This window comes from Vespula vulgaris, chromosome 5 (assembly GCF_905475345.1).
Source record: "Vespula vulgaris chromosome 5, iyVesVulg1.1, whole genome shotgun sequence".
Taxonomy (NCBI): Eukaryota; Metazoa; Arthropoda; class Insecta; order Hymenoptera; family Vespidae; genus Vespula; species Vespula vulgaris.
In genome coordinates, this window is record NC_066590.1 from 636,941 (window position 1) to 663,551 (window position 26,611).

General features: G+C 33.1%; 7 protein-coding genes across 11 annotated transcripts in view; 4 read left to right on the forward strand and 3 right to left on the reverse strand.

The window, feature by feature from the left end:
* Nucleotides 1-6,931, forward strand: part of LOC127063891 (dipeptidase 1-like) — a 59,444-nt gene extending 52,513 nt beyond the window's left edge. The window contains exons 2-8 of the mRNA XM_050994178.1: nucleotides 1,705-2,037; nucleotides 2,142-2,274; nucleotides 2,365-2,553; nucleotides 3,598-3,800; nucleotides 4,372-4,532; nucleotides 4,618-4,747; nucleotides 4,817-6,931. Of these exons, the coding sequence (XP_050850135.1) occupies nucleotides 1,705-2,037; nucleotides 2,142-2,274; nucleotides 2,365-2,553; nucleotides 3,598-3,800; nucleotides 4,372-4,532; nucleotides 4,618-4,747; nucleotides 4,817-4,948 (1,281 nt within the window). The 3' untranslated portion in view covers nucleotides 4,949-6,931. The remainder of the gene's footprint in view (nucleotides 1-1,704; nucleotides 2,038-2,141; nucleotides 2,275-2,364; nucleotides 2,554-3,597; nucleotides 3,801-4,371; nucleotides 4,533-4,617; nucleotides 4,748-4,816) is intronic.
* A 155-nt stretch (nucleotides 6,932-7,086) lies between these two features.
* Nucleotides 7,087-10,869, forward strand: LOC127063887 (probable cytochrome P450 4aa1). Of its 3 annotated transcripts, none has more exons than XM_050994171.1 (7): nucleotides 7,087-7,619; nucleotides 8,807-8,866; nucleotides 8,975-9,146; nucleotides 9,240-9,684; nucleotides 9,748-10,289; nucleotides 10,383-10,565; nucleotides 10,635-10,869. In XM_050994171.1, exons 2-7 carry the CDS (start codon nucleotides 8,843-8,845, stop codon nucleotides 10,799-10,801), a joined length of 1,533 nt encoding a protein of 510 aa, XP_050850128.1. In that variant the 5' UTR covers nucleotides 7,087-7,619; nucleotides 8,807-8,842; the 3' UTR covers nucleotides 10,802-10,869. The 3 variants fall into 3 exon arrangements, with proteins under 3 accessions (XP_050850128.1, XP_050850127.1, XP_050850129.1); XM_050994170.1 differs by having other exon boundaries at nucleotides 7,087-7,605; XM_050994172.1 differs by lacking the exon at nucleotides 7,087-7,619 and adding an exon at nucleotides 7,645-8,628.
* Nucleotides 10,870-11,315: 446 nt separating this feature from the next.
* LOC127063900 (selenoprotein K-like) lies at nucleotides 11,316-12,144 on the forward strand. Its single transcript, XM_050994197.1, has 4 exons — nucleotides 11,316-11,540; nucleotides 11,615-11,699; nucleotides 11,776-11,850; nucleotides 11,919-12,144. Exons 1-4 carry the CDS (start codon nucleotides 11,522-11,524, stop codon nucleotides 12,013-12,015), a joined length of 276 nt encoding a protein of 91 aa, XP_050850154.1. The 5' UTR covers nucleotides 11,316-11,521; the 3' UTR covers nucleotides 12,016-12,144.
* Nucleotides 12,145-12,292: 148 nt separating this feature from the next.
* Nucleotides 12,293-16,799, reverse strand: LOC127063884 (protein HBS1). Of its 2 annotated transcripts, XM_050994165.1 has the most exons (9): nucleotides 16,493-16,799; nucleotides 16,269-16,334; nucleotides 15,907-16,203; nucleotides 15,786-15,827; nucleotides 13,795-14,347; nucleotides 13,484-13,713; nucleotides 13,217-13,415; nucleotides 12,929-13,134; nucleotides 12,293-12,839 (listed from the first exon to the last, which is right to left on the reverse strand). In XM_050994165.1, the coding sequence occupies exons 1-9, from the start codon at nucleotides 16,533-16,535 to the stop codon at nucleotides 12,385-12,387; spliced, it is 2,091 nt and encodes a 696-aa protein (XP_050850122.1). In that variant the 5' UTR covers nucleotides 16,536-16,799; the 3' UTR covers nucleotides 12,293-12,384. The 2 variants fall into 2 exon arrangements, with proteins under 2 accessions (XP_050850122.1, XP_050850123.1); XM_050994166.1 differs by lacking the exon at nucleotides 15,786-15,827.
* A 252-nt stretch (nucleotides 16,800-17,051) lies between these two features.
* LOC127063882 (uncharacterized) lies at nucleotides 17,052-22,296 on the forward strand. Of its 2 annotated transcripts, XM_050994163.1 has the most exons (7): nucleotides 17,052-19,475; nucleotides 19,587-19,817; nucleotides 19,911-20,287; nucleotides 20,365-20,616; nucleotides 20,696-20,882; nucleotides 20,985-21,058; nucleotides 22,173-22,296. In XM_050994163.1, exons 1-6 carry the CDS (start codon nucleotides 17,367-17,369, stop codon nucleotides 21,039-21,041), a joined length of 3,213 nt encoding a protein of 1,070 aa, XP_050850120.1. In that variant the 5' UTR covers nucleotides 17,052-17,366; the 3' UTR covers nucleotides 21,042-21,058; nucleotides 22,173-22,296. The 2 variants fall into 2 exon arrangements, with proteins under 2 accessions (XP_050850120.1, XP_050850119.1); XM_050994162.1 differs by lacking the exon at nucleotides 22,173-22,296 and having other exon boundaries at nucleotides 20,985-21,435.
* On the reverse strand, nucleotides 21,646-22,287 carry LOC127063897 (uncharacterized). The gene is made up of 2 exons (XM_050994193.1): nucleotides 22,021-22,287; nucleotides 21,646-21,939 (listed from the first exon to the last, which is right to left on the reverse strand). Exons 1-2 carry the CDS (start codon nucleotides 22,285-22,287, stop codon nucleotides 21,769-21,771), a joined length of 438 nt encoding a protein of 145 aa, XP_050850150.1. The 3' UTR covers nucleotides 21,646-21,768.
* A 2,007-nt stretch (nucleotides 22,297-24,303) lies between the features above and the next one.
* Nucleotides 24,304-25,583, reverse strand: LOC127063896 (uncharacterized). The gene is made up of 3 exons (XM_050994192.1): nucleotides 25,416-25,583; nucleotides 24,883-25,236; nucleotides 24,304-24,795 (listed from the first exon to the last, which is right to left on the reverse strand). The coding sequence occupies exons 1-3, from the start codon at nucleotides 25,416-25,418 to the stop codon at nucleotides 24,487-24,489; spliced, it is 666 nt and encodes a 221-aa protein (XP_050850149.1). The 5' UTR covers nucleotides 25,419-25,583; the 3' UTR covers nucleotides 24,304-24,486.
* Between the last annotated feature and the right edge of the window lie 1,028 nt (nucleotides 25,584-26,611).

Here is a 26,611-nt window from a genome sequence, read left to right on the forward strand (position 1 = left end):
TCGTGTGGTAGCAATAAAAAGCAAAATATTCGATCGGGCTTGAGTGCCATCGAGTCAAACTTATGAATATCTACACTCTACGAGTTATCGTTAAGATAAGTTCAAAAATGAAATAAGAAATTTAGCGAGAAGGATATCGTTCGTAGTATCGTTCAATCGCACGGATTGTTTATCACGCGTTGTCTCCTACAACTTATCTCGTCGCTATTTTTTTATTTTAACGGAATTAAAGCTTTCAGACTGTTTCTCGAAAATTCGCCCTTAACGTTTCACGAGATCGCATTACTCTAAAGTACGTCGGAGTAAGAATCTTCGAAATCTCTTCTCCTCTCGTCTTTTCTATGTTCCTTTTTCTTTTCACGCGTTTGTTTTCACTTTTTTCTTTTCCTTTTTTTCTTTCTTTTTAAGGACGTTTACTCGCAGGCGTCACTTTTCTCACGCTGTCCGTATTTCTCTCTTTCTCTCCCTCTCTCTCCCTCTCCTTCTATTTCTCTCTCTTTCTCTCTTTCTCTCCGTCTCTCTTATCCCTTAACCGCTCGAAACAGCACGTAGATTTCAAAAGAGAAGCTCTCCAGATTCTCTTCGTACTCGAACTTTTCATTCAGCTGGCCTTCGACGACGCCGTGGAAGAAAACATAAACCCGGGCTAAAGTGCAGCGAAATACGATATGCGAAAAGTTTTCAAAAAACTTTCTTCCTTCTCCTACCAAGTTCCTAGAGCGGCGGCCATTCGTTGGAACGAGGAAAACCATGAAAAATTACGTGCTAAGAATTCTATCGTCCAATTCTCTCTAAACTTTGTCTCTCTCTCTCTCTCGCGCGCACTCTTTGTTTCGAATTAACGTTAATTCTTAAGGGGGAAGAAGTCTTCTCCTCGATTCCCCGTTTTTTTAACTTTATCTATAACGTCTCTCTGAAGACTATACATATAGAGTATACTCGATGAGATAATTTCCTCCCTAGCGAATTCGATCCATCATTCCATCGAAATGGGATTGCGTCAAGTAAGAGCTTTGTCTTTTCACCCTCTCGACCCCTTTCTCTCAAGCTCACAGAAAAGCCACGATCTAGCCTAGAATGTCTTATGCAATCTTTGCATCGAGGGAAACGATATAAACCTCGGCAAGACCACATCATTCTTCCTCTATTTAATACGAAATCAAGTACGAGCTCTTCTTTTCGATGGTACGTCGATATAAATTTCTAATCGATTATTGGGAAGGTATCGAATTCGATTGAAACGATCGCTGTAATATCCTCCTCTCTTTTACGCCGATGATAGAAAGTTTTCAATAAGTTCGTAGCAGACACTCGTAAAACAGATACGGTAAATTATTTCTCCCTTTCTTTTCTCGTGGACTCATCTCGTTCGTTGTCTTGTCCCTCTGGGAACTTTAGGAATATAGAGGAGGGCGGTGGTATACGCTGTCCGAGATTTAATCTACTTGCCCGGGTAATCCTTAGAACGGATTGCGGACCGTTTCTACGCGGTATATTATTCCGCAGCATCAAAGTACTCCAGCTTTTTGGATGACTTAGCTATCTACCTTGCCACTGTATTAACAGATTATGTTTTTTCTTTTCATTTTTCTTTTCCTTTTTGTTTTCTTTCTTTTATTTTCTTACTTACTTCAATTATACACACACCCTTGCAAATATTCTCAAACCCATTACGACGTGTTCTACTCTCCGGCATTGTTTCAGAGTGGCGGACAAAGTGGTGTCTGGATCGCGAGCGTGATTATACTGTCGATTGGCAGCTGGGTCGGTAGAGTCGGACCGCAACCGGCGGATAGCGATCTCGCGTCGTCCCTGACAACGCCGCGAGAGAGACTCGAAGTAGTACGGCAAATTCTAACGGAGGTACCGCTGATCGACGGACACAATGACCTACCTTGGAATATCAGAAACTTTGTCCACAACCAGTTGGCCGATTTCGACTTCGACAAGGATCTCCGACAAGTCGCACCGTGGAGCAAAAGCGCTTGGAGTCAGACGGACTTGGTCAGATTGCGACAAGGCATGGTCGGTGGTCAGGTATTATCGGCTTTCCTCTTCTCTCTCTCTCTCTCTCTCTCTCTCTCTCTCTCTCTCTCTCTTTCTCTCTCTTTTCTTCGATAATCACGTCAACGTCGCCGTAGTTTTGGGCCGCTTATGTGCCGTGCGAGTCTCAACATCTCAACGCCGTGCAGCTGACTCTGGAACAGGTCGATCTAATAAAACGACTGATAGAAAAGTATTCTCAACAGATGCAGTTTGCCGCCTCGTCCAAGGGTGCGTATTGCTTTTCTTTAAGGTTCGGAGAATGACGCTTTTATTACGCGACGAGAATTTAATCGTTCTTTCTCTTAATCGAACTCACAGAGATCTTAGAGGCTCACAAAAGAGGCAGAATTGCTTCGCTCATCGGCGTGGAAGGAGGACATAGTCTAGGAAGTAGTCTAGCCGTTTTAAGGACGCTCTATCACCTGGGCGTAAGATATTTGACGCTGACGCACAGGTGTAACACACCCTGGGCTAAAAGCTCGTCCGCGGAGGAGGACGACGAGGACGGTGAGTCAAAGAATTCCATAAGCAAACAGCAAAAAAAAAAGAAAAAAAAAGAAAGAGAGAAAACAATTTTCATCCTTTTCAAATCCTTTTCCAGTTCCTTCGATTGAAATTTATCATCGGTCGAAATCTCGGCTCGTCGATCGGTAATAACAGTATAAATAAAGTGCAACGAATAAAACGAGACAAATTGATGAATTACATTTGAAATTCCGCGTGAATTCCCGGAAATTCGATTCAAAGCGATAAAATATGTTGAGGTGTAAAGGGAGGGGAGGAAGGGGGCGACGGGAAATGCTTCGGATATGGACTAACGCGATTTAAAAAAAATTAATCACTCTTCGTCCATAATCTCTCATGCGCAATCGATCGATACCATCGGGAAATCCTCTCACGTAAATTTGTGAATACGATTTGGGAAAAAAAAGGGCAGAGAGAGAGAGAGAGAGAGAGAGAGAGAGACAGAGGAGAATATGGTTTTCGTAATCAGTCCCGTGTATCGTCGTTAATATCGAATCAAACAGAGTAACGAAGAGGAGGAGGAGGAGGATACCTATCGCGAGGCTATATCGAGCCTGGTACACTCAGGAGAGCATACCCATTGTCATACTCGAAGTGTTGACCACGTAAACTATCCTTCAACGAACTAAACAGATGGTAATCTGAGGGTGCAAGATCCTTCGGGCTATAAACAGGATGGAGGAGAATAGTCCATCCCCCGGCTGCGGTTGCGTCCTCAAGTGCCCGTAAGCAACGCGAATATATGGTTTTATGGCAGCGTTACACAATGTCTGGTTAAATGTTGGCAAAGTGCGCTGCACCTTCCACTCGTGCGCTCCATCTTCCTATTCTCGTAAGGAAAAGGAGAGATATATTTTGGTCCTTGCGGTTGTTTATGAACTTTTATCTAAATTTATTCACGAAATCGACTCTCCTTTCTTCCTTTTTTCTCTTTTCCTTTTCTTTCTCTCTCATACCCTTTTTCTTTCTCTTCGGGGGCGTGCACCTTATTCTTTATTAACCCACTCCTTTTACTCTCCTTCGCAGGAGGAGGTCTAACGGCGTTCGGCAAGACTGTGGTGCGAGAGATGAATAGACTAGGCATGCTGATAGACCTCAGCCATACGGCCAGAGCAACAATGAGGGATGCCCTGAAAGCGACCAAAGCACCTCTGATCTTTTCACATTCCTCGGCCTTCGCCATTTGTAATTCCTCGAGAAACGTGCCCGATGACATTTTAAAACAGCTGGTAGGTCGACGATATCGAGAAAATGTTGCGTCTCCTTTCCCTTTGGCTTTAGCGTTTTATTTCACGTCTCTATGTACAACACTTTTGCCTTTTAATTTACACCTTGGAAAAATAATTATTCTCACTTTTAAAGTTACTTTCCTTCGATCCTCGTCGTCTCACTCCCTTACTCTCTCTCGGGGATAGATAATTATCTTTGCTCCTCGGCATCCAGAGTTCCAATGGTTTGAAACAATTACCGACGACGATTCCTTTCTATTGTCGAGTTTTCTGCTCCATTAAAGTAAGAATCCTCTCCCAGCCGACCTCGTTAAGAAGCAAATTAACAGGGACCAAAATTAACGGCTCCATCCACTTGAAACACGGTATAATGGTAACGGCGGACAACAAACCGCTCTCTTCCACTCGTAGCGACCGTCGCAGCTGATAATTCTGCTATCTTTTATTTCGTTTCGTTCATTAATATCAGATTATCTTCGTTTGATTTATCGTTACGATCTTAGAAAGAACAACGACAACGTATTTACGGCAACATATTATACACGTACACGTACGCATTTCTTTCGTCTAGGCTGCCAACGACGGATTGGTGATGGTGACCTTTTATAATTATTTCGTCAAGTGTGGTTCTCAGGCGACTATCTCGGACGTGGCAGAGCATATTTATTACATTAGAAATCTTATCGGCGTCGATCACATCGGAGTAGGTGGAGACTTTGACGGTATCAACAAGTACGTCCATTATCGTCATTACCTTCCCATTGAAACAAAAGTAACGAATGATTTTTTTATTTCAATTCGATCGTTCGATCGTTAGAACTCCGAGAGGTCTCGAGGACGTTTCCAAATATCCCGAATTGTTTGCGGAACTACTTCGTAGCGGCAAATGGAACGTACACGATCTGAAGAAGGTGGCCGGTTTAAATTTATTGAGAGTCTTCAGAAAGGTAATCCCGTTTGATTATCCAGTTCGTAGAAAGGCATCAAATGTTGATTTGAAATTATTGTTACCGTAGGTGGAACGCGTGAGGGACGATATGAGAACGGACGGTGTTACGCCGTCCGAAGAATATCTTCAGAATTCTCCAGATGTCACCGGGAATTGCGCCTTGGACACTAATACCGTGCAAAGAGGCGTAGAAGTCTAATCGTCCTCCTGGCAATCTCTCATTCGTTACTCTTGGTCATTTTCACGATGACGACGAGGAACAGCGGTAAAGGGCCGATCGAGGTCAACGAGGGCGAATCAAAGAAAAAGAGACAGCATGCAGCTTCCTTTCTATGACCTGCTCACTTTCAAAGCCTCTACTTTCTTGATCCGAGCCACGGAAAAAATGGCTCGCGAAGAATCCCATCGTGTCGTAAACCTACCTCGGAACTCGTTCTTGCGGAAGTGATGAGCAACGAGTCAAAAGAGAGAAAAAAATATATATATATCGAGATTGGTTATACAATTTTACATATATTTTTTTTCTCTGTATTCTCTATATTCTATTTTTGCATTGATTTTTACATTTTCAGACAGATCTTCCTTTTTTTTCGAATTCTTTTTCATTGTTTCTATTACACGTGCACGCGCACACACACCGCCATATTTATCTTCTATACGATACAGACAATGACCGTCATAATTGATCGATCGATAGAGATTTTGCATCGTTGCTATTACTTTCGTCGTTTCTACTCTATAAATAAAGATAAAGCGATTGCTATTGCTATGGATTATCAATCGCGCATACACGTAAAAAAAAAAAGTAATCTTGTACTGTCAAAAGAGCTCTTAGTTGATGGATACTTGTCTCTATAAAATCAGCACATCCATGTAAGAAACGAATCTGATAATTGAAAAGGAGAACAAGACTCGCGAAGGAAAGAGAAGATATACAAAAGTGTCGTTTCAAAATTATACTACTTAAGTCTTTCGAGGAAAATTTCAGAGTTATGTGTAAACCTGACTGTACATTTTCCAACAAAATTTCTTCCTTCATTGCACTAAACGTAAAAAGCACGTGCACATTCAGGTCAGATCTTTCGTCAAAATTCTAACGTGGAAAATTGGAAATAATATTACAGGATTCGAGAAAACAAAGGAATTCAAGATTTAAAGAGTATATAATAGCATTCATTAAAGTCAATTCAAAACATGCTTTCCTCCGAGATTAATTTTTTATCCAACTTGGCTAAAGCATTTTTTACTAAAGTTAATGAGAACTATATATTCTTTAAAGCTTGAAACCTTTTTTGTGATGTAGATATAATAGCTCTCTGCCTCGTGGATTCTTCTAATGAAACAAAATTGAAATGAGGCCATACCTTTCATCTCGCTACGTTAAAACAAAAGGAAAAACGCATAAAAAATGCGCACGTGTTTCCTAAAGCACCGGACATAAGACTACTTTCCTTGTAATCTTGAACTTCCATCCTATACCTATCTGTGTCTCGTGTGCACTTATATTATAATCCGTGCAAGAAAAGTAGTTTCCAAAGCACATGTGAAACAACGAGAATGAGAGAGGGGGAGAGAGAGAGAGAGAGAGAAAGAGAAAACGAAAAAGAGTAAAGGTCTAGACGCACTAGCGCGAAGCGCACGACGTGAAAAGCATCGTAAAAGAATTTATCTTCGATTACGCAACTATTTTTGTATTCATGCAAAAGTTGAAAAAAAAATGCTAAAGTTTGACGCATCGATGAAAAATAAATTTTACAGTCTATATCAACTTACATTCATAAACAAGCGTTAAGGTAATCTATTTGAAATAAAAGCAATTTGGTGAAAAAGGTATTTCATAGCTGATGGATTAAAAAAGAGAAAAAAGACAGAGACGACTTTAGTGCAATAAAAATAAAACTTAAACATAGAATCGTAATCGATGCTGCAGCATCGTTCTTATTGCTTCGTTTCGCTTCTCTCTTCTTCGCGCCAATGCGTTTTTAGACCTTGTCGACCAAACTGAATCGAAGAAATAGGTGCACGGATTATATCTATTTCCCGTGTGTATGTAATATGGGATGAATCAAACGAAGATAACAAAGTAAAAGAAGAAAAGCAAAAAAAAACAAACAAAAATATCAAATATTCCGTCGTGTCTTTGCAACGGATTCTACGAATAAATGTTTCTATTGTAAACCTATCGACGAAACTTTTTTCTATCCCGTAATTATTTTCATTGCACTTTATGGTAAATTATTCGTCATTGATCGTATGCGTTCGACCAATATGTGAACGAAATACGTAAATTTCAAATAGATAAAGCAAAGATATCACGTTTAGAGTGTCCTTACGTGACATTTTTTATTTCGACAGGTCATATGAATCATTTGTATTAATCAAGTCACTCCATTTCTTAATTAATATTTACGGGAAGCTCGAAAAATATTCTTATTATCTATAGGACGATTGCATATTACTTATAGAACCTATTACCTTTAAAAAGAAACTAATAAGAAAATATTTTTGGTGTCTTGCATGCCAATGTACATCAAGGAAACGTGCCTTGAATCGAAATTACATGAACGTGATGATAACCCCCACCCCTTCGAGTTTCTTCATGTGTTTCTATCTATATATACTAATATAACGCAATCAAAAAAAAAAGCAAGGTTTAGTCGATCCGATGCTTCATTAGAGAATGGAGTGTTACTTCGTAGAAAGCAATATTTGATTCACCGGTTTATACAACGAGCGTAAAGTCGTTCGGCTCTGTGAAAATTTTCAATGCGTGATCGGTCGATTTTAAAATCGGTCAATGATACGAAGAAAAATCAAAAAGAAAATCCGACAAAGTTTAAGTGAAACAACGCTGAGGTGAACATTTTCTTGTTTGTTCTTTTATTAAAACGAAATAAAATTTCTTAGATATTATTGTAATTCCGTTCGATCTTTAGTTTTTCGTCTCGAAAAATATATTCTGATAAATTTCATCATCGTCAGACCAACGCGTATTCGTTCTTACGATAGAATATTTTATATTCGTCGAGCATCGACAACACGGGAGCCTCATGTACTTACGTTTCGACAAAGAGATTGATATAGATACTTTGTATATTTATAAATTATTTATAAGGCAAAGTGCAATATATGTTTCGAGAAAAAATAATAACTTCATAAATCTTCTCTTGTGCATAAATTTTGAATAATTTCAAAATTACACGGAAAACAATCTCCATGCGATTTATAAATCTAAAAACTATTTCTCTTCGTTCTTGTTTCATTCTGGGAACATTTGTCATTTGTTCCAAAGTGATCATAAACATTACCAATTATCGGCAGTGCGGGTGGTCCTTCGAGACTGAGTTAAATTTTTACAAATCGAATATAGTTTCTCAGGAGATATACTGCGCAAGAGCAAACTCCAATAAGTTATCATCCGATTTGTGGATCTGTCTCGCTCGCGTTGATCTTCGCGTAGTATATCTCCTCACAAAGTATATCCGACTTATCAAAATTTCACTCGGTCTCGATGGACTACCGGCACTGTCAATAATTGATAATGTTTATGATTTCTTCAGGACAAATGATAAATTCCCAAGAGAAAAAGAATAGATAAAAAGAAAAATGGTTTCCATAAATCCATAAATCGGATGATGATTCTTTCCATTGTTGACATTTTCAACGTTATATCAAAGAAAAGAGATAATCTTATTACTCTTTTTTCTCGAAACACATATTGCGCCTTATCTTATAAATAATTTAAAACTAGCAAGTACTTACTAATCGCTTTGTTGAAACGTACGTGGGCTCTCGTGTTGTCGATGCTCAACGAATATAAAATATCCTGTCGTAAGAGAGAATATATGTGTTGGTTTGAGGATGATGAAACTTATCAAGGTATATTTTTAAAAAGAAAATTAGAGATATTTTATTATCTAATATGAGTTTTTTAATAGATATCTATTTCACAGTAAATCTTTAGTTCCCTTCAGACTCGATTAGAATCATGAAAATATTCAAGTAATTCTATCTCGTTTCAATAAAGGATCAAATTAAAAAATGCTTCTCATTCTAGCACTCGCGAATGCTCGTCGAGTAGTCGAACATCGCCATGGCCTTGAATAATGTACAAGTCGTAAGTAATTCATTCCGTTCGTTCTTAATTGTGTTAAAAAAAGAAAGAAAGAGAAATAAGTAGAGTAATAAGTTTGTCTCGTTTTTTTTTTTTTTTGATATGACACAGTGGAAAGTAGCAATGGACACTAATTTATGGATCTATCTCGTCGCGTCGATCTTCTTTTGCGTTGTATATCTTCTGAGAAATTACATTCGACTTGTAAAAATCTCGCTTAGTCTCGATGGACCACCGGCATTGCCACTGATTGGTAACGTCTTTGATTTCTTTAGTCTAAACGGTAAGTCCTAAATAAAAAAAAAAAAAAAGAAAGAAAAATAGAGAAGGGAAATAATTTCATTTTATCCTAATTCTATGTTTTTTCTTTTCTTAGTTATAAACGAAATAAAAAAATATTCAACGCATAGTATGATCAGAATTTGGGTAACTGTGATACCGTATTTAATGATCATTCAACCTGAAGACATTCAAGCGATACTCAGTAGTTCGAAACACACACGTAAGCCTTTTGTTTATTCTCTATTTCGCAATTTTATTGGAAGAGGTTTAATACTAAGCGACGGTGAAACCTCCAAACTACATCGGAATATCCTTCAAATGGCTTTCAACGTTCATGGACTCGAAAAGTTCACTGAAACCTTTGTTGAGCATGCCCAATATTTGGTATCAACATTACGCGATAACGTTAATGAGGACATGAATATCACTAAGTTTATCAACGACATCGTTTATAACATACAAGCCGAAACTATCCTAGGCTTAAAATCGATCAAAGAGAAGAATGGAAAAAACGAAACGCCCGAGCTTCCCTTCAAAGTGTAAGTTTTACATGTCAATTCATTTCGTTTAATATAAACAAACAATTATTTCTAATATTTCAGAAACGAAATGTTTGCATGTTATCGTTTGAAGCGACCGTGGCTGTTGTTCGAATCATTATATAAATTGACAAAGAAGTCGAAAATTGATACGCAACAATCAAACCATTATATTGCCTATTGCTACAATCTTATTAAAAAAATAGAAGAATCTAAGCGGCTACAATCTTCCGTTATGACAAACGATGAGACGAAGATGCAAACGAAAGAAAAGATATCTCTGTTGGAATATATGGTCAATATGAAACAAAAATATTCGTATTTCAATGACGAAGCCATCTTAGACGAATGCAGTACATTTATGTTGGCTGGTTTAGAATCCGTTAGCACGGCAACGGCATGCACTCTCTTTCTGTTGGCAAATCATCCTGAATGTCAAAAAAAATGCGTTAAAGAGTTGGATGAAATTTTTAACAATAGCGCTACTTTAACGATGAAGTCCTTGAAAAAGATGAGATATTTGGAGATGTGTATAAAAGAAACGCTCAGACTTTATCCCATCATACCGTTAATAGCCAGATGTCTCACTGAGAATATAAAAATTGGTATTAAGCGTTCTTTATAAATCATCATTAGAATCATAAGATAAACGTCTTCTTCGGGTCTCTTTCTTTCTTTTTTTTTTGTTTCTTTTTTAGGTGATCAAGTGATACCAGCCGGTTCTTCTGTCTTCATCTCACCTTACCTTACGCATCGAATAACGCGATATTATTCAGATCCAGAATCTTTTATACCAGAACGTTTTGATACACAAAACTCTAACGAAAAATTGCATCCGTACGCTTATATTCCTTTTAGTGCTGGCCCTAAGAATTGTATCGGTAAGAAATATCTATATATGACGTTAAAACATTTCCAATTTTCACTACAAATTATTCATCTTCCCACAGGATACAAATTTGCAATGTTAGAAATGAAAGTGCTCATTAGTTCAATTCTTCGAAATTTTATATTGGAACCCACGGCGAACAAACGGACGTTACTTATTAGATATAGAATGACTATACGAGCGCATGGTGGTCTTTGGATCAAATTCAGACTACGGGAGGCGATGTAATATAAAATAATTTTTATAAAGGAAAACGTACTAACGATGTATAATTAATAAATAATTGCTCGAGCGAATATTCGGTACATCACATTACCCACTCATACGTTACACTCGATGCATTTTGTTTATAATATATGACGTAGATGTATTATCGTACATATCCATATAAATAAAATTTCTTTTTTCCTAGGAAATATATAATCTTGTAAAATCCTATATTTTCACCCATAGATTAAAATAGAGAACGATTAGAATTATATGAATTGTGACAATGATATAGATCAGTAGTAAAAGTAGAAAATAGATAAAAAAATCAATAAGATACTCGTTAAGCACGATTGTAAAAAATTTTTTATTTTCTCGATATAGCGGAAAGTAGAAAGATCAATAATCTTTTATATCTATTTTGATCTTTTGTTAATAAATTTCTAAGATAACGTCAATTTATACGTCATAGAATGTATGAATTAATACGCAAGAAAAACGCTAGATGGCAAAGTGAGTATATTCAGGATGGTGTATATATATAAGGGTTTATAAGGGACACCGTAAATATTACTTTTAATTCGTCGCTGATAAGATTGACCGTTTTTGTTGCGTATCGAACGTCAACGAATTAAACCGTGATAATTGGAATACGATATTACACAAGAAGATTATAATAATTTAACAGTAGTAACAGTGAATTCATATTCTATTAAAATTTGTCAACGTGACTACATAAACATGGTTTATATATCGAGTGGTAATAATTATAACCTCCAATTTTCAATATTGTTTTCAATTAAAGTTGTATCAAATAACGATACATATTTTCAGATGGCAAAATTCATGACTCAGTACCTTGGGGCTTAAAAAAAATTACCAATTTCTTTTCATCCATAATATATCTGGTAATAATGTTGTAAGTATTTAATAATACAAATTTTTTAAATTGTTTGCGATGCGTCATCTGTAATCACATATTGTTCTTTCGTCAGCTTCAAGACATTATTTGGTATGGATATAAATAAAAGTGACGGCAAAAGTTCGAAAGATAATAGACCTGGTTTTGGGTAAGAATTATATCTTTAAATTAATTACGAGTTACTTAAGTAAGATTATAACTATTTTTATTTCTCAGTCCACCTAAACCTCCAGGCCGGAAACTAGGTAGACTCAGAAACATTGACCATAACGTTGACGTTCCCGTAGGAGGTTGCAGCAGTTGTCTACTATAATAAAATATTTGAATCTACTATGATAAAATAAGATAATGGATAATTTACTTCTATCAAAGAATTTTTATCGAATTAATATGCTTATTTAAATATTAAAGCTCAGAAATATAATAAATAATTTTTAACATATTCTTCTATGCTATATTTAAAATATTACAAATTATTACAAATGGAATACAAAGGTATGTCGTGCAATAACAATAAAAATCAAAACTTTTGTGTAAAATTATAGTATTAAGATTTATACATCTTTTATACATTAAACAAAATAATAATATCATTTTCTGGGTAGAATTTTTATTATATTAAATACAGGATTTTATCTTATGCATAAATGTTGCACCAAGGAACTAAGTTAATAATTAATAATCATTTAATTTTGGTAATCAACCCGGCTGCGATCGTTGTACCTTCCACTCTTAACATTATCCTACCAAGCTGTTTAACATCTTTATACAGTTCCATGCAAACTGGTGTTTGCGTTACGATTTCAATAATTGCACTAGAGTTTTTAGGTAAACAACGCGGTTTTTTTTTTATTACATCTCCAGTGCTTTTATGGAGCTGTGCTATCAATTTAGTTATAATACCTGGTTGTACTAAAGATTGCTGATGCATTATTACTGGGAAGCCCTTTGTAATAGGTACAGCAATAGAGAATATGACTACATGTGCCTGAAAACATGTTGTTACTGGTACAGGATTTTGTGGATTACAAATGATATCACCAACTCCAACATTTTGTTGGTCAATGCCTGATAATGTCAATGAAATATGATCACCAGCAAAAGCATTTACTATAGATACATCATCTGCTTGTAAACCTAAAGAAATTAATGATTAAAGTTATTTCTATTGTATTTTTAAATGAAATAATAAGTTATTTTTAAAGTAGTAATTCAAATGAGAGAACCTTTTACAACTGCAACTTCATTTTGCGGCAGCACCAAAATTTTATCCCCTACAGCCACCATGCCTGTTTCTACATGACCAGATACACAGAATCCAGACCCAGTACCTTTATATATATCATTTACAGAAAATCTAAATGGTTTATTAACTGGACGTTCTGGACACTTAAAATTATCAATAACATTTACTAATGTAGGACCAGTATACCTGTAATATAATTTTTTTCTATCATTTTCCATAAACATTCAAGATAATTGTCATAAAATTGTTATATATAAAATAATATTACCAATTGGAAAGACCTTCAGTTTTCGGTGGCATGACTACATTTTCTCCCGAAAGTCCACTACAAGGTACAAAAGTGATGGTCTCTCTGTAACCAGCTTGTTTTAAAAAAACGCTCATTTTATCAACAATCTCGTTAAATCTTTCTTTTGACCAATTCACTGTATCCAATTTGTTAACTACAACAGCTAACTGAGACACTCCTAAAAATTGTAAACTTTTAATATAGTATTAATAATTCTCAGTACGATAAAAGTTTGACGATAATTACCTAAGGAACGTAATAACAAAGCATGTTCTCTAGTCTGTCCACCACTATCAAATCCAGTTTCAAATTCACCTCTGGTAGCATCGACTACGAGCAAGGCAACATCCGCTTGAGTGGCACCAGTGATCATGTTTGGAATAAAATCTTTGTGACCAGGTGCATCCAAAAGAGTAATGCATTTATTGTCGGTTTCGAATTTAGAATGTCCTACATCCATCGTTATTCCACGTTCCCTAGAAAAAACATATCAATGATATGTATTAATTACTAGAAATACTATTTTACTAGAAATACTTTACACGATTCTTCTCTACCTTTCCTCTCCTGTTTCATCTAGCACCCATGCATAAGCAAAGGATTGTTTACCAATTTTTTTACTCTCTTGTTGATACTTGTGAATTAATCTTGATGGAACTTGTCCCAAGTCACACAAAAGTCGTCCAAGCAAAGTACTCTTTCCTGCGTCAACGTGTCCCACGACAACTAGGTGTAATTGTTCTTTATTGTTGCTTCTTTTATCTTTATAAATACGTAAAACATCACGTTTGTCCTCTATAGATTTTGTTTTATAATCTAAATCAGGTGTAACATGACCGGACATAGGGGATTGACTTCTTAAAGAATCAGTTTCCAAAGAAACTATGTTTTTATCTTGTTTCATATTTTCTTTACGTTTTACACTTGGACTGTTCTGTTCAGAACATGGGCTTTGAGAACGTGGAGTTTGAATATGTGGACTCAAATGACCTGTATTTTCTGATCCAGTCACAGTAAACCCTTTGACAATAGAGCTTGTTCCAGCTGGCACAACTTTTACCATTGAAGATGTACTTATTTGTAATGTTGACTTTGATGACAGTTTATTACCTATTATAATTATCTTTTTAAATTAATGTTTTTTTGAGCATATTTAAGAAAATGAGCAGTAGACATATTGACACAAACATATATTTAAATATATTTATAAAATAAATTAAAAAAGAATAAAATGGAAATTACTTGATCTGTCATATATAAATTAAGTAACAATAAAAATTACAAGTTAATTTTTGTTATCATAAAAATACTCGTACAAAAAGGCGCCGAAATATAATAACACATTATACCATAAAATATAAATAAATCTAACAATAAAAGATTGATAAATATGGATACAAATAACAAACTTTCGTGAAGTTTATAATACATCAAAAGAAAATTTTTTGATTATAATAATTTTGTACAATGTATATTATGATTATTCATCAAAATATGATTAGTCAAATTTATGTACGAGTATAAGGAGTCGAAAAATCAAATCTTTTGATAGTTTCATATTCCTGTGTCTTACACTTAATAAAAGGTTTCTTTAACTTCCATTTTCTAGTTAAAACTTTTCCAAGAGTAGAAACAGTTTTCTTTGTGTATGGTAACCTAATATGTATTAAACTATTTAAATTTAAAGTACATTCTACGTTTGCTTCAGAATTTGAATCATTAAGTGAGTTATTTTTCATCTTGTCTATATATGACAGAGTATCATAGTACAGATTTGTCATTGGTTCTACTTGGCGATTATGCTTTGAATCTGGTATGTGAATTTCTTTTAATGCAGCACTTAAATCAATCAACCAATCGTCAGGTGACGGTGTTCTAACACGTTCCGCATTGTGTTCCTTCAGATTTGCTAAATTTACTGACTTTTGTTCGGTAAATTCATCGTTAGGATTAGATGCAAGTTTAAAATTAGAAATTCCTTTTCTAAGCGAATCAATTTGTATTTTATCTCGATTAAATTGATCTTCGGTTTCGTTACTTGTAATATTTACTGTACTATCTGCATTATTTTCTTTACCAACTTTTAAAGATACTATGCCATGTTCAAAATTCTTCTTATCCTTGTTAATATTCAATTTTGGTATGATGAAACCAGAATTTGGAGAAGATTTTGTACAGAGTTCTATTTTGTTATTAGAAATATTAGACTTTTGTAAATGATTTGCAGTTAAATCAGCCAAAGAACCAAAATGTTGTTTAGAATTACATGAAGCCAACTTTTTTGAATCTGAATGACTAGCTATCATTTCGGCTAAAGATGAAAAATTATTTTGTTGGTTATTTATATAACTTTTAACTGAAACAGTATTATTTGTAGAGATAGGTACTACGAGCTTTTGTGACAGTGAAAACTTAGCAGTGTCAAAAGAAGAAGTAGAACCTTACCTTACCAGCAAAGGAAAACGCAAAGCATGAAACAAAAAGAAAATGACTGTCAGAAAAATATCGATCACCTAAATAAAAAACATCTAAAGTATATAAAATGTACCTGGACAAGGATTCAGACACTCCTTACTACTTTTAGATTGTTCTACAAACATATATATTTTTATTCGCTAGTTACGCATCTAAGTATAATTCAGTAAAGTAACTATTACTAAAAAACATACCGGTAATACTTTTTTGAGGTGCCGTTTTCAAAAGTTTGTCTAGTGCTACTTCTGTATCAAACCCTGATTGGATAATTTCTTCTTCAAGTTTAGATTCAGCTATTGAATCTCCTATAACATTTTTTATAGTTTCTATGCAAGATAATAACTTTGCTCTTTCTAGCTCAGAAAGATCTAATTTTTTACTTGCAGAAGATGATACTGTACTATCATCTTCATTGTCCTCAACTATATCTGGCTCCATAATAAAGGAAGCGATATTTTGTTGCTTGCTTCGATCAAACAAAAACTGTTCAGCTGTAATTACAATGTATGTTAATTTCTACGTTAACGATCAATCTTGTAGGCAAAGAATAACGAACCACTGGGCGATACACAATAGTCATCTTCTACAGAGTGTCCATATACGTCGTCATAACCATCGTACTCTAAATAGGAAAAAAGAAAAAAAAATACAAATGATTAAACACAAATAACTTACTTTATACCTGCTATTTCGGCTATGTTAGATCAAAATTAAAAATATTTTTGTTCCCCTCTAACAGAAAAAATACATATGTTTCAATATTATAAAAACATGACGTACCATCCGAATAATTCATACATCGAACATCTCGATGACGGGACATTTTGTGGCGTAGTAAAAACTCGAGTTAACAGACAAATTACTTTTTACTTGAATCTTTATTATGAATTATCAATTATTATATATGATTGACTAGATTCAATATAATTCGATATTCGTTAAAAGCACAAACTAGATAAAAATTGTTGCAACATAATGAAAGGTTAAATTATGACAACTTTTGTTTCCAGATAGCGCTAGCATTGTCGTTTTCCGTGCACTCTAACGGGTTTACTTCGTATATCTCTTAGCGTTGATCTGATTCGTTGTAATCGAAAGATCGTAAGACAAATAACCAGTTTAATTGTTTGATCTTGGATATGTTTATATAAATACGCGTAACTTTCGAATTAGTATAATTGAAACTGATTTTGAAGTATAAAAAATAATGAAATAAAGATAAAGGCTGATTTTACTGAATTTCGATTAGGCGATACTCGCTTGTCATTACTTATTGTTAATACTGTCCAATCAGAATCCCTTGGACTGAGTTAAGATCTTTCAGATACGGGCTTAGATACTTCCTTATTATGTTCTAGAATCCATTTCCTCTCCTGCGCTTTAATATACTGTTGTTGTTTACACTACTAGCAACGGTAGGAGTTCAAACGAACAGAAGGATAAATTTATAAGAAACATTTCTCGTTGTCTTGTTAGAATGAAATTTATAACATATATTGAAGTCGTTCATAGACAAAATATTACTAACGATATATAAGAATGAAATGCTATAATTTATGAGAATTTGTTATGTTTGTGTGAATTTGTACAAAATCGTGGATTCGTTTGTATAGTAAAGAAAGCAGACAAAGTAATAAATATAATCTTTGTTAATATGAATTTTTCGGATTCTGGATTTCAAGAAGTCTGCAAAAAAACAGAACTGTCTACTAATAAAAATAATATATCGATACAAGATGCCGATGAAAATATTGAAAAAGAAGTGGAAACTAGTATGGAGTTATCAGATATGATTGAATTTTCAAGTGATTCAGGTGATGAAGACGGTACATACTACATGACTACCGTTTGGGATATTTCGGATATTGAAACTCGTTCACCTTCTGTGATAACTTCTTCACCACCGTACAACGGAGAAGTTTCTGGTATGGTATCTGATAATATAGAGATATTAGAGGAAAATAATAATGATCCAAACAATAATTTAGACTTTAATGAAATTCCTCAAGAATCGAATGGTAGTAGAAATATCGATGAGATATCCAAGGATCGAACGGATTATTCGAGAGAATTAAGAAGTCCTATTCCAGGTTGTAGTAAAGATATAAATAATATGGAAAATTCTACAGAAAATAGCATTTATCATAAGCTGCGTAAAGATGCTACATTAATATCAACACTTTTGCCAGACATAGAGTTTGGATTGATATTGGAAACGCTTAAAAAGAATCAATATGCAAAAAATTATTGCGAACTTGCGTTATGGGATTTATTACCTGATAAGAGACCAATGCCACAAGTATCGTCGAAAAGAAAACTAACGGATGATATATGTGAAATTGAACAAAAAAGATGTATGTCTAAGGAACTTGACATTGTACCTAATGAAGTGCAAACTAATATAGAAATGACTAAAGCATTGTGTGCTGTATCATCAAAAGAAAAAGAAAATTTTAATATTAAAGAATCTATTAATTCTAAGGTAGAGGAAAAAAAATTAAATGATGCTGAAAGTAAGTCAATTTCTTCAATTAGTCATAGTTCGATAATACGCCCAGCAAAGTTAATAGTTCCTAAATGTGTACCTCCATTGCAATCACTATTTATACCAAGTACTAATAATGTGGTCTTAGCTCCTGCTAAATTAACGTACGTTAGTAAATATGAAATGAAAGTTACGAGCAATGATAAATCTTTATCCCCTGTAAAGAACTTAATACCGACACAATCTACAAGTAAAATAAATGAAAATATATCTCGCACAAATATTTTTCCTGATATAAAGGAAACGCAAAATTGTTTGTTAGCTGAAAGTGAAACATGTTTAAAGTCTTTCAAAAATACTAATGAAGTTAATGCAGATAATTCTTCAGATCAAGTTACATCTTCTGTTATTTTTCCTATCATAAAAGACACGATTACAAGCGAAGACAACAAAGTATTAATATCCAGTCCTGATATTTCTAAACGATCTACAGAGTTTGTGCCTTCTTCAAACAATGATTTGAATGTACCAAGTACTAGTGGAATAACAATATCAAAGCGTGCTGACATTGCTATGTCAACATTAAATAAATTTAAAGAAAAATCATTAAATATCTTAACAGCAGCTAATATAACAGCTGAAACGTCAAATTTGGAAGTAACGGAAATGGAGAAACCAAGTTTCTGTGAATCTTCTTCAGTAACAGAAATACAAAATATAAAAGACTCAAAGCTTTCTCCTGAAATGACAAGAATTTATTATAAACTTTTATCTATATTTCCTGGAGTGAATTCTGATTACATTAAATCGATATGCACGTTCAATGATTCTCAAGAAACAGATGAATCCATATTGCTACACGAACTGATTGAACATTTACTTGTATCGGGAGATAAGTATCCGCATGTAAATTTAGAATCAGAAACAAGTGAAGCGGTATGTGATGTAAATGAACAATATGAAAATATGTTAGGAATATTTCCAGATGCAGATCCGATTTATTTAAGAGATATCGTGACAAATATACACAACAAACCAGAGGAATTGAAAGCATTTGTACAATCTAAACTTGAAACTCGTGATTATCCAACACGAGAACAATATTTAGCAAAAAGAAAAATAACTGAGCAGCAAAAACAATATACTACTGACTTTAGAATAGACAAATTTTTGGAAATATATCCATGTCCATTTACTCATTTTGAAGATCCAAAAAGACAATGTTCATTTAATTTAATTGCATTTGAGTTTCTCAAGTATTATTATAACAAATTAAAGGTATGCTTAATTACATGGAATAATATCAATGTTATAATTATTGCAGCATGAATAACTTTTACTCATTTTCGCAGCTTTCATTTGTCTTTTAACATTCAAATGTTTTTACAGACCAGTACTATTTTGCTTGTATATGGACATAACAAACACCATTTAACTTTAACAGCAAAGGAATTAGATAAAATTAAACCTGAGATGAAAACAAAACGTAAAAGTCTGTACTTACCACCAAAAGATATTCCTCTTTTACAGGAATTCACATTTATACAACATAGATCAGAGATACTAGCATATTTAGAAAAATTACAACAGGAAGAAACTATCGAATTTCAGAGACTCAAGGTAAATATCTTTGCGATAATATATTTTCTAGTATGAGTATGTGTATTCTCTTAATAATTTATATAATAATGTTAATTTATAATTGTATAATAGAAGAGTAACGGTCTTCTTGAATGCCAATGCTGTTTCGACGACGAATGTATGCCATCTAAATGTTCCAGTTGTGATAATGGTCATATATTTTGTAATACCTGTATCATAAAAGGTGCTGAACTGAAATTAGCAGAAAGTGAAACACATATCCATTGCTTTGTAAACTGTACAAGTGAGTTTAGTCTATCAATACTTCAAAAGGTACTTTCTCCAACAACTTTTAGTATATTACTTCGAAAAAGACAAGAAGCAGAAGTAATGGCAGCCGGATTAGAAGGTTTGATATCTTGTCCATTTTGTCATTTCGCATCTATACCGCCTCCGGAAGATAAAGTTTTTAAATGCTTTAATCCCGATTGCATGAAAGAATCTTGTAGGTGAGTATAATTCTTCTATGATATTATTTAAAGTTAGAAGCGTTTTATAGATTTTAATCTATTCATTTTTTATTTAGATTATGTAAACAATTAAATCATGTACCATTAAATTGTGATGAAGTTGATTCTGAAAAAGCACATCATTATTTAGAAGAAAAAATGACAGAGGCCCTTATACATAAATGTTACAAATGTAGCCGGCCTTTCTTTAAAGAAGAAGGGTGCAATAAAATGGTTTGTGTTTGTGGTGCTGAAATGTGTTATATTTGTGATAAACCAGTCAATGGTTACAAACATTTTCGTGGTCAAGGTTCCACGCAAACAGATCTGTAAATACTATTTGTATCGTCGTAATGTTTACATAGAGAAACATGTACATTAATAATCTTATATATTTTTTAATTTTAGATGTCCGTTATGGAGTGACAATCACGTAATAAATGCAAAAGCTGTTTTACAAATAGCACAAGAAACTGAAAGAGAAATAAGACAAAAAAATCCTAACATCAAATTAGTTACAAATGGTTTGTTACCAAAAATACCCCATAGGAGAAAAGGTCCTCATGATGACATTCCGAATTCTGATGTTGTACCTGTACGTTACACATAAATTTTTTATTCATAATTGAAATGAATTTAATTGGATAATTAAATCAATATTTCTATAGTAAAATTTTTCTCTTTTTTATTTCTTCAGAAACGTGCACATAGAATCGCAATTGCAAGAATGATTCCAGAGAATTTATATGATTGAGATTTTCAAAAATTATTGTATGTATATTATTTTATATTTTATACTTATATATGTACTTTTGGTACAACCAAAGATCCTTTAATCATAAATGATATACTTTTCAACGATAGAAATTGATGAACCTATATATTGTTAAATATGTGTATAAAAAACAAACAAGCATATAATATTCTTTATACGATTTGCTACTAACTTATTCCTCTAAACTTTCTATAAAATTAAAAATGTTTTAATAATGTTTATAAGAAAAAAAGAAAAAAAAAATTTTAATTAAAGCGTACGAATATGAATTTAACTCTCTATAATGCCATTGAACATACTTATAGATCTGTATATTGTAGATTTTATCTCATCTTATCGCAAAAAATGCATTGTTACTTCATATCCATAATTTTTAATATTTTTTAAATATATACTGTACTTGATATAATGGGTATAATTATACTAGTACAAGTAATACTTCTATATTATATAATTTTTTTGTAGATTCGAGAAAAATTGGTTTATGGAGGGTTAATTTTAAAACTAGAAGGTATTTGGCACAAAATTTATAACGATGTTACATATTTATAATGCGAGTTCCAGTTTATTTTAAAAACAAAGATATTTTTCTACGATCTTGTTATATTTATGATTATATTTATCTCTGATCGTTTAGATACAAATATGTAAATGTTCAAAACTTGGAAATGTCCGATTGCTTTTCAATGATCCGTATAAGATATTATTATACTCCGACCCTTACGTCAATAAGACCTTCTCCTCCGTGATTTTTCATATCATTTTCTTTTTTAAGATCTTCGTCCGCCGAATGGATATTATGAGAATTAGTATTTCTTTGAAAAGATTTGTCAAGTGTTTCTTCCCTTTGATCTTTCGTTTCTGATGCTATTATTAACTGGAAAAATTTATTATCAAATTTGTAATGTAAAATAATTTTAATTTCACGTAAAACTATTGATACTTTTACGTGACATACCATGTCACCTGTTGTTGGATTTCTACAAATCCATTCAGCAGTAGCAAAAGATTCGTCGACATTAATATTCTGTTGTGGATAATTCTGTCGTGGATAATACTGTTGTGGATTCCACTGGGAAAATCCATTTTGATGATACACATTTCTAACAGGTCCTCTACGAAATGTTTGACCCTGTGGAATCGGCCACTGTGAATATTCGGCGTGTCTCCAATTACCAGCTTCAACACCCAGAGCAATTAACGCCACGAGGATAAAAATCTTCATTTTCTATATATATATATATATAAAAAATAAATAAATAAAGTCAATCATAACATAATTATTAATGAGTTTACTCATGGATGAAAAAAAAAAAAGCGCGCGGTTTCCCCAATAGCGAAAGAACGCATAGAGTAATAATTAATATACATTAAATAATATTTTAAGTGACTTTTATTTCAATTTATTCATTATTTAAATTTACTTAAAATAAATGTTATATATTTATAGACATATACTATAATTCAAGAAGAACAAAGAGAGATGCTTAATTTTCTTGTCTGCTTTTCGTGATTCCTCAAGAGTGGTCAGCGAACGACTAACAATGAGTACGAAAAAACTCTATGTCTACGTCAGCAGTATGTACTTCGAACAGGTTTTGTCAAGGTCATCTAAAAATGGTCATTTGGTCCTTTTGTTTTTCTTTATTTTATTTTATTTTTTTTTTAACAAAATTACGAAAGAATTCAATGATTTGAAATAATGAGTTATTTATTGAGTCGGTTGTAAAAAAAACGTTTAAAAATCTTTCACATTTGATGAACTTTGTTCATACATGATCGTTAAGTTTCTTTGCTTTAATTCATAGAAGTATTAGCATAGGAAAGGTTAATAGAAATCTTCAAAGTTTAACATACTCGATTCACATACGTCTTCGCAAGACAATACTATCAAAATGAATTATTTAGTATGAATTATTTTCAGAGAAGCTACGTGCTGTGTGAAACAATTACAAGTCCGTTTTATATGAATAGAATTGTAACACTGATATCAAAACGAATCTTCTTTGATTGCATATACTACTGTCAAAGATTGATTCATTTTTTTAATTCAATTTCTCTATTTCTCAATATTTTAGCTTTTTCAAATTTTCTATTTCCAAACAAATGATATATTCAGATTGAAATTTTATTTGAACTTTCATCCCTGATCAAAATATTTTGGATCGAAATATCGAATATTTTTTCGAGCTGATTCACTCTTACAACCATAAATAAATATCATAGATATCATAAAATAGAATATTTTCGTAGATTTTTAGAATCTTATTCATACAAATATGAATTAATTGAATAATAAATTTTATTATTGAAATACGGATTAAACTATGAAATACAATGTTCGATTTATTCTTTTTTTTTAGAAATTTCGTTCGACGATTTTACGTCCTTGTTGTCGTTTTGGTTGAAATAAAGTTCTTCCATTAAAAACGCCGCTGTTATAAGAATGGATACACCGGCAAATATAAACCACATTATTAATTCTAATGTAATCTGAAAAATAAACATTTAGTTTTATTTTTTGTCTATTGTAAAAATATAAATACAAAGAAATAGCATAATATAGAAGTTTACTTCGACGATCGCTTTTAGAATAATCAATGATCGTTCGTTTCTAGAAGCCCATTGATAACAAACGTAGGGTAGTATCGCAATCATTAAGAGTCCATCCAAACTACGTAGAATCACGCTTTGAATCAATTTGTTTAATTTCGAAACAATCTGCGAGCTTTAATCGAACGATTATTAGGAATCTATAGAAAAATTTATGATAATTTGGATGTACTTACCTCTTCTCCTTTTTTTCCCTGTAGTTTTCCAGAACGAAAGATTCATCGTTTTTATTCACAATTTTATCACAATCGGAAAAAGGATTGATTTTTATAGACATGATAACGATTTAAGATCGCATAGGTTATTTCGAAAATCTAAATATTCTTTGCGATTAATTTTTACAGAGTTCTTATAAAAATTTGAATTAACGAGGACAAATCGTATCCTCGACATCGTCGTTTTAACCAGCATAGAATTTTTAAGACGCAAATCGTCTTACCGAAAAGATAAAATCACGAAAATTTTTTTAATCGTAACATATTTTTCATAGCATACCGAATAGATTCATTTGTCTAATGAACGGCATGCCACTCTGAATATTTGTCGTATCTATCTATCACGAAAATATATACAGTTTTCTTTTGTTAACTTCTTTTATTCTTTTTCAATAAAATATTTTTGAAATATATTCATACAATATTTTTCTTTAGTAAATTATGCTAGAAAAATCTCATTCCCTTATAAAACTAATTAAGGTATCTAATATTTGGTAGAATGTTCGCAATTTGTTCGGCTTTTTCGATCGAATGCATGCATGCATTTGTCATGTTCATAAAGAATTCATTTTTTGTCGGATTCATTTTTAATCAAATCAGTAAACAGGATATCGATATTCCGACGACCTATATTTATACGGAGATAGTTTGCCATAAAACTTTCGTTCGTTCAATTTCTGTCTTCTTGCTACTTGCTGTCTATAGACAAATAATGGCCTGAAGACTTTCGCATCTTGGGCCTCGAGATCTTTCGATTCGTCCTTAGGTTCTTCAGAAATCGATCTTGAAACTCTTCTCAACGAATCATCGTTACGTTCATCGTTCTTTAAAATAGCCAAAGGTGGTATTCTTTCGATTTTACCATTGTCGTCCAATTGCTTTTTAGACATACCATATGCTTCCACCTAGAAAAATTACAAATATTTTCATTTTTTATAAACCTTTACTCTTTAATGTGAAATAATAATTCATTTATATAAATTAACACATACGATTCGAGAATTTCGCGATTGTTCGTCGCCTCTTACGGATTCCGCAACATTGATTCTCTCGATCAAACCATTATCTTCTAAATCCGTCTTCGGTAAACCATAAGCTCTAATACCTGGTCTATTCACGTTCGGTTCGATATTGATATTTCGAACCTTTCCATCGAATCCAGTCCGACGATTTATATGGGGTCTTTTGATATTAGCTTCATCGTTGAAATATCTTCCTAATGATCGTGTTCCTTCTTTAACATTTTCCGATCTAAGATCAGTTTTTGGATATGCGGGAGAATCGTCCAGAAATTCTGCGGTACTCCATGCCAATATCGTAGTCGTATAAAGTATTAATAAAAATCGCTATTGAAATAACATATATATATATATATATATATATATATATATATATATATAATAGAAATGACTAATTATGGGCATCAATATACATTATGCGTGTAACGTTAGATATAAACGAAAAAAAAATATAGAAGGAAATAAAAGCACCGTTCAAGGAGAACCGATAAAGAATCGTTGCTTACCATGATGCAGATTACGGAAAGCTTTTCCCCTTTCTCTTGTAGATTAATAAAATTACGATATGTTTTCTTATCTCGGTACGTCTTTCGTCGATGACTTTTAAACAACGTTTGAGAGCAAATATCGAGAGAACGATGCTTATATATAATCGCGTTGTGTGATCTTGAAACACACGATTAAGCTATTCTCACATGTGTATTTACTGGTATGCAGATTCATTGCAGAGGGGGGAATAGTTTCATTCCTGGTACAAATCCCGCTTTGCGAACCTTTCAGCTTCTTTCATGACTCATAGATTGGTAAGGAGCTCTTGGAAAAGAAGAAAAGAAAACGGAATAAAAAGACAGAGAGAGAGAGAGAGAAAGAAGAGAAGAGAAGACTTCGAAAGATACGTGCAGGTGAAAGCACTGTTGAAATTTATACCATTGACCCTTAAATTTGTAGAAGATATGACACACTTTTATAAAACGACTAGTATCTCTTTTTACATCTTTTATTCATTCGCGGTCGAAATTTAATCTTTTGATCTACTTACATTCGAGATTATTTACACGTTAGTTTTTGTGATTAAGAGTAGCGTGACATTAAATAAATTTCGTTGCTAGTACATCTGAAATATCTCGATATGTAATTATGAGCAAATAACAGGTGTTAAGTATCTATTCATCCGTTTTTACATAGATATGTAAAAGCAGGTAGATCGCGGAACAGAAGCTTCATTGTTTCGAGTTTACTCGTATCCTCGGTCATTGAAATGTGAATGAGTGACGATAGGATCAAATGACTAATCATTTCCCTTGCAGGCATTAACGGCGCCACACTAACTACGACTTCTAATTATTCCACGATTGTATATATTTACCTGTTTTTCTTTTTATTTTTTCTTTTTTTTTCTCTATAGTCGAGTTGGCCATTTAATTGTCAAGATATCGAAAAAGGATTGCCAATAATTATTATATATCGTCGAAGCCAATGGTATTAAGACAATAAGAAAAATAAAAACGTCATTGTTTCAGTTTACTTTGCTCACAAATTTTCCAAACACATGAATCAGCTAAATACATAGTAAGTAAATAATACACAGTAAATAAACTGAATACACAGTAAATACATGGTAAGAAAGAATCGTGGAACTAAGAAGAGATATGTTTCTTTGAAAGACATGTTTGGAAAAGCACAATCTAATTAATTTCTTATC

What these genes read in the sequence shown, in the direction of transcription:
- LOC127063887 (XM_050994171.1), top strand. Translation starts at nt 8,843, where the DNA reads ATGGCCTTGAATAATGTACAAGTC. An exon ending in TGATTTCTTTAGTCTAAACG is followed by an intron (nt 9,147 to 9,239) that starts GTAAGTCCTAAA and finishes TTCTTTTCTTAG; the next exon opens with TTATAAACGAAATAAAAAAA. An exon ending in CCCGAGCTTCCCTTCAAAGT is followed by an intron (nt 9,685 to 9,747) that starts GTAAGTTTTACA and finishes CTAATATTTCAG; the next exon opens with AAACGAAATGTTTGCATGTT.
- LOC127063900 (XM_050994197.1), top strand. An exon ending in ATATATCTGGTAATAATGTT is followed by an intron (nt 11,700 to 11,775) that starts GTAAGTATTTAA and finishes TTCTTTCGTCAG; the next exon opens with CTTCAAGACATTATTTGGTA. An exon ending in GATAATAGACCTGGTTTTGG is followed by an intron (nt 11,851 to 11,918) that starts GTAAGAATTATA and finishes TTTATTTCTCAG; the next exon opens with TCCACCTAAACCTCCAGGCC.
- LOC127063884 (XM_050994165.1), bottom strand. Translation starts at nt 16,535, where the DNA reads ATGTCCCGTCATCGAGATGTTCGATGTATGAATTATTCGGATG. An exon ending in ACCTCAAAAAAGTATTACCG is followed by an intron (nt 15,828 to 15,906) that starts GTATGTTTTTTA and finishes ATATGTTTGTAG; the next exon opens with AACAATCTAAAAGTAGTAAG. An exon ending in TGAAGTTGCAGTTGTAAAAG is followed by an intron (nt 12,840 to 12,928) that starts GTTCTCTCATTT and finishes TAATTTCTTTAG; the next exon opens with GTTTACAAGCAGATGATGTA.
- LOC127063882 (XM_050994163.1), top strand. Translation starts at nt 17,367, where the DNA reads ATGAATTTTTCGGATTCTGGATTTCAAGAAGTCTGCAAAAAAACAGAA. An exon ending in ATTATTATAACAAATTAAAG is followed by an intron (nt 19,476 to 19,586) that starts GTATGCTTAATT and finishes ATGTTTTTACAG; the next exon opens with ACCAGTACTATTTTGCTTGT. An exon ending in TCGAATTTCAGAGACTCAAG is followed by an intron (nt 19,818 to 19,910) that starts GTAAATATCTTT and finishes ATTGTATAATAG; the next exon opens with AAGAGTAACGGTCTTCTTGA.
- LOC127063897 (XM_050994193.1), bottom strand. Translation starts at nt 22,287, where the DNA reads ATGAAGATTTTTATCCTCGTGGCGTTAATTGCTCTGGGTGTTGAAGCT. An exon ending in ATCCAACAACAGGTGACATG is followed by an intron (nt 21,940 to 22,020) that starts GTATGTCACGTA and finishes AAATTTTTCCAG; the next exon opens with TTAATAATAGCATCAGAAAC.
- LOC127063896 (XM_050994192.1), bottom strand. An exon ending in AATCGCGAAATTCTCGAATC is followed by an intron (nt 24,796 to 24,882) that starts GTATGTGTTAAT and finishes TAATTTTTCTAG; the next exon opens with GTGGAAGCATATGGTATGTC.